Raw genomic sequence first — 5,917 nt, forward strand, 5'->3', positions numbered from 1 at the left:
TCTAGGAGTAGGGGTAGGTAAAAGTGGTGGAAGTAGTTTGGGAGGAGGAGGGGTGGATGGTGAAGAAGGTTGAGATGGTGGAGGGTGAAAGAAGCGTGAAGGAATTGTCAGTGCGGGTCGTGATTTGTCCTTTTTGAGCTTAGCCAAGGCTATAACACGAGGGAGGTCAATCAGTTCGAGTGCTACAACCTCACAATGGAGGTGGGTTTAAGGCTAGAGAGGAAACAACTGAGGTAGAAATTAGGGGAAAATTAGAGATGCGATTAACGAGTGTCTTAAACCAGAAAGGTAGTCATGAAGGCTCTGAGTTTAGGAGAGCTTGCAAATGGAGGCAATGGGATCCTTGAACTTGGATGGAGCAAAACGAAGCTCCAAGGTACGAAGGAATGACTCCCATTAAGCAAGAAGCCATTGTTAAACATCCATTGGAACCAAAATAAGGTGAGACTTTTGAGGTAAAACGAGGAGATCTGGATCTGTTGACTGGGTGGTGTTTGATGATACTCAATGAACTGAGTAACCTTGAAAGTCCAGCCAAGGGCATCCAAACTGTCGAATGTTGGAAGGTCAAACTTAAGCGGATGAGAAGAGGAATGTTGGGAGGAAAGTGGTGGAGGTTTGGATTCGAGGAGGGATGTGTGCTTAGAAATGTCGGGAAAGGTGTTTGCAAAATTGGCTTGGACTAAAATAATTTGTTCTAGTTGTTTGTGGAGGCGAGAGCACCAAATGAAAGGAGTCAGTACAATGATAACGTCAAATAAAAGGTACTGACAAAAGAATGAAAGAAATGATAGAGATAAAAGATATAAAATATCGTAGAAAGAAGATATTTACTGGATAATTCTTTTCTGTCTTTTTTTTTTCATTAGCAATATGATATATATAATATCCTACACTGGCCAACAACCTTATAAGGAAAGAAAAACATGTAAGGTAATAAGTAATAAGATTATTCTCCAATCATTTCTACATAACAATCTTCTCATTCTTGCCCACTTTAATATATTACCACATAACCAATTAAACATTATTGTTATCCTTCTAGGTCTTTCCACATGTGCAAAGATAGGATCATTTGGACTTTCAATTGTGTCTTCAGTTAATCCTTTAATATCCTCAGTCTCAACAAGAATGAGAGAAATTGACTCTTACGTCTTTACACAAATTAACATACTTAAAAATAAAAAAATTATTATAAGATAATATATTATTAATTTGAATGATTAAACCTTTTGTTTATTTATTTTTAACTCATCATTTACCTTTTTATTACAAATTATATATATATATATATATATATATATATATATATATATATATATATATATATAATAGAAGAGGTTAAATTACACTGTTAACATAAAAGTATTTTTTTATAATTAACCTTTAAATTAAAATTTATATTATGTTAAGTTTTTAATATTAAATAATTAATTTCTTTTTAAATATGATTTATGTGAAACTTTTATATATATATATATATATATATATATATATATATATATTACCTTTCTAATTATATAAAACAAACAAGTATTTAAACACAACTTACAAATTAAATATATCACTTTCCGTCTTTAATCTATATATACTTGTCACCAAATTCAACTTCATTTTGTTTATTTCGGCTTTGTTTAAATGAGCATTGCAAATTACTTTTACGAATTCCAAAACCTGTGCAAATTTCAATCCTAAAAGCAAAAAGGAAGAAGATTATTGTTTTAAAAGTAAACATACTTTTAAAACTCTTACATATGAAATCCAGACACACACTGTGACTCTTCCCAAAAACTGTTGGAACACGAAAAAAGAAAATAAATACTTATGTTTTCAGTTTCTTATATTTATTTACTTATAAATAATTCTTATTTTTTAATTATAAAATAAAAACTTATGTTTTCAGTTTCTTATTTTTTATTTTAAAAGCTAAATTTAGTGACACTACCTTGATCTTAAGGGTATTTACATGTCATTTTGATTTAAATTAAAAAATAAAACTAAATCAATCAAGTTTTACATGGTTAAATGGATTAAACATTAAAAAAAAGTTAAAATCCAAATTAAATCAACAAACTAGTTTGATTCGAATAATTTTGCATATTTTGTAAATATGCAAAATATATAAATAAAATATTTGTTATAATTTACTTAGGTAAGTTAGGTAACAAATTTCCAAAGAAATATCCATTATTAGTTTAGTTTGGGTTAATTAACCTTTTAGATCCTCATTATTTGATGGTTTAGTTGAAAATTGTAACGTCTTAATAACGGTTACATCGTACCATTTATATGAAAGTATATATTTATATTTGTACAATAATATTTATATTTTTTTACTAAATAATAATAATGTAGCTAACAATTTTTGACTTTTCTAACAATATATTTGTTGAATATATTTTGATTTCTTAACCAAAACATATTCAAATAAAGTAAGAAAAGAAGGTTTTTGGTTTTTGTTTCTAACTAAGTCTATTTTTCCAAAATAACAACCGAAACCTAAATAAATTCCAAAATAATATTCAAAGTCTAAAGAGATAAAAAAAAAAAAAACCTGAGAACTAAAAGCTAAGTATCAGAATAATAATAATAATAGGGGAAGGCCTGTAGCAGTACAAACGCTTCTTAGAAGCAAGAAAACACATGCTATAATGAAAACCTATAAACAAATTGTAGCAATAAATGCATAAGTTAGGAAGAATATAACGAGCCTTGATGAAACAGAAAAAAGAATGTGAGGGAAGGAAGAATGAACCTCATCATAGAGATAGCTTTATAATGATTAATGGTATGTGTGCAAACTTCATGAGAGAAGAAAGAAAGAGAACAATAAGAAGAAGAGAAAATTGATATATGTAAAGTATATTGTTGTTTGTACAATGAGTGAGTAAAGGGGAACAGAGAAGGATACATATATAGGAGATAAAAGAAAAGAAAGAACAAAAAAACAGAAAACAATAAATGTGAAGCGGTGAAGTGGTGCGGTGCAGTGGATTTAGTTGGAACATTATTTCTGACAGCCCCCCTCAAGCTTGGCATATATATCAAGTGTGCCAAGCTTGGCATATATATCAAGTGTGCCAAGCTTGGAATTTATATCGTGAAAGACGGAAGGAGGAAGCGACTTTGTGAGGATACTCGGCAAGGTGGAGAGCTGAATGCATAGGGAGAAGTTTGACAATTCCTTATTGAACTTTCTCAAGAATAAGATGGCGTTTGATCTCAATATGTTTCGTGCGTTCGTGGAAGACTTGGTTGGTAGCAATTTTAATGGTGGCAGGGTGGGATATAGGAAGACAAAGTTCATTGAGGAATTGAGTAAGCCATTGGATCTCATAGACTCTTTGAGCAAGGGCACGATATTCGGCTTTGGAGGAGCTACGAGAAACAATGGGTTGCTTCTTTGACTTCCATGAAATTGGGGAATCTCCAAGATAAACAATGTAGTCGGTGGTAGATTTTCTGGAATCAGGGCATCCGACCCAATCAGAATCGTTGTAAGCCTTTAAGGTGATATTACTTGTGGCTTTGAGAAAAATGCCCTGACCAGGGGTGTTTTTGATGTAGCGGAGGATGTGAAAAGCAGCTTGATGATGAGCCTGAGTAGGGGAGGCAACATATTGGCTAAGGCGATGAACAACGTAGGTTATATCTGGATGGGTGTTGGTAAGATATATGAGATGCCCGGTCAGAGAACGAAAAACAATGGGGTTAGCAAGCTGGTCACCTTTAGATGAAACCTTGGCAGAAAAATTCATGGGAGCACTGACAGGAGCAGCAACAAGCATTCCAGTTTCGTGGAGGAGAGATCCAAGGCATATTTACACTGGGAGAGGTGGATACATGTAGAGTTACGAGCAACCTCGAAGCCTAAAAAATAAGACAAGTTACCCATGCTTTTGATTTTGAATTGATCATTGAGTATATTTGTGATGTGATCAATTTCATGCATATTATTACCAGTAAGGATGATATCATCAACATAAATTAGTAAGATAGTGATTGTAGCACCATTATGTTTGATAAAAAGAGAATGATCACCAAAAGTTTAAGTAAGCATGTGAAAGAGAAGGAAAGAAGATAGCTTGGCATACCATTGGCGATTGGCTTGTTTCAAGCCATAGAGAGATTTATGCAAAAGACATACTTTGTTGTGATTGGAGTAATGGAATCCCAGTGGAGCTTTCATGTAGACTTCCTCATTTAATTCTCCATGTAAGAAAGCATTGTTGACGTCAAGTTGCTTTAGAGGCCAATTCTTTGCAGCAGCCAATGAGAGAACTAACCGGACAATGGTGAGTTTGGCAACTGGTGAGAAGGTGTCAAAATAGTCAATGCCTTTCAATTGTGTATACCCTTTAGCAACGAGGCGAGCCTTGAACTTGTCAACAATGCCATCAACTCTGTGCTTTGTTTTATAAACCCATTTACAGCCTATGGCTTTCTTGTTGGGAGGTAGATCAGTGAGAGTCCATGTCCTATTCTGTTCAAGAGCAGTAATTTCTGCCTTCATAGCAGTACGCCAATGTTCATGTTGAATGGCTTATTTGTAGTCAGTAAGATCATGTGTTGAATCAATAGAGGATATAAAACCTCTATATGTGGGAGACAACCTGTCAAAACTAAGAACATGCTCAATAGGATATTTAGTAGTAATGTTACTATAGGAAGCTATTTGGAAATCTTTTAAATATGCAGGTGTTTTCCTTTGTCTAATAGATCTCCTAGGGGAGACAATGTTGGTGTCAGTATGAGTGGTAGTAGTAGTAGAGGGAATAAGTGCAAGATGATGGGTTTGATGCAGATCATGAAAAGTATCAGGATGATGGAGAGGCAAGGGTAAAGGCAAGGGTAAAATGGAGTTTGGAGAGGAAGGAGAATGGGGTATTGAGAAATTCATTTTCATAAAAATTAACATTGTGAGAAATTTGCATGTCATGGGTGTCAAGTCTATAGATGATGTATCCTTTTGTAGTAGGATGTAAACTAAGAAAGATGCTTGGGGTAACCCTAGGGTTAAGTTTTTTTCTATGAGCTTGGAGGGTGCTAGTATAACAAAGACATCTGAACACCCTAAGTCTAGAAATATCAAAATCTTTATGAAAGAGTTTGTCATATGGGGAGTTGTTATTAAGAAGAGGGGTGAGAATAATGTTGATAAGAAGAGTTGCATAATTAAGAGCATATGTCCATAATTGATTAGAAAGTTTTGAGTGAAAAAGCAAGGCCCTAGTAACATTTAAAAGGTGTTGATGTTTTCTTTCAATAATGCCATTTTTTTGGGGTGTTTCATTACATGAAGTTTGGTGAATAACCCCTTGAGAGTTAAAGTAATCATGCATGGCAAACTCTGGCCCATTATCAGACCTGATGACTTTAATAGTTGTTTGAAATTGATTCTTAACATGTGATATGAAATGAAAAAGATGATTGCGAGTTTCAGATTTAGCATGCATCAAATGAACCCATGCATATCTAGTATGGTCATCAACAATAGTGAGAAAGTATTTCTGAGAGTGTAGCGATGCAGTGGGAAAAGGTCCCCAAATGTTAACATATATGATATTAAAGGCATGAGAAGCAACATAATTGTTTGAAGTAAAAGGCAATTTCTTTTGTTTAGCAATGTGGCAGACAATACAATTGTCTAACCGAGAATTTATGCATGGATATTTCTGTTTAAGAATATCTAAATGTTTATCAGATAAGTGGCCTAAGCGGTTGTGCCAAATATTATTTCTATCAGCAGTGTGTGTGTTGTGTGCACTGGTAGGATGTACAAAGACAACAATAGTGAGGTTAGGTCCATGAAAAGTATATAAGCCAACGTGAGAGTCAATTGAACCAATCTTGTGATGTATTGTTGAGTCATAGATAAAACATGTGGAATTAATGAAAACTACATGAACACCATTAT

At 33.6% G+C, this 5,917-nt stretch overlaps 1 protein-coding gene across 1 annotated transcript; it reads right to left on the bottom strand.

The window, feature by feature from the left end:
* Positions 1–3,185: 3,185 nt before the first annotated feature.
* Positions 3,186–3,788, bottom strand: LOC106776739 (uncharacterized mitochondrial protein AtMg00810-like). Its single transcript, XM_014664209.1, has one exon. The coding sequence runs from the start codon at positions 3,786–3,788 to the stop codon at positions 3,186–3,188; it is 603 nt and encodes a 200-aa protein (XP_014519695.1).
* Between the last annotated feature and the right edge of the window lie 2,129 nt (positions 3,789–5,917).

This window comes from Vigna radiata, chromosome 11 (assembly GCF_000741045.1).
Source record: "Vigna radiata var. radiata cultivar VC1973A chromosome 11, Vradiata_ver6, whole genome shotgun sequence".
Lineage (NCBI taxonomy): Eukaryota > Viridiplantae > Streptophyta > Magnoliopsida > Fabales > Fabaceae > Vigna > Vigna radiata.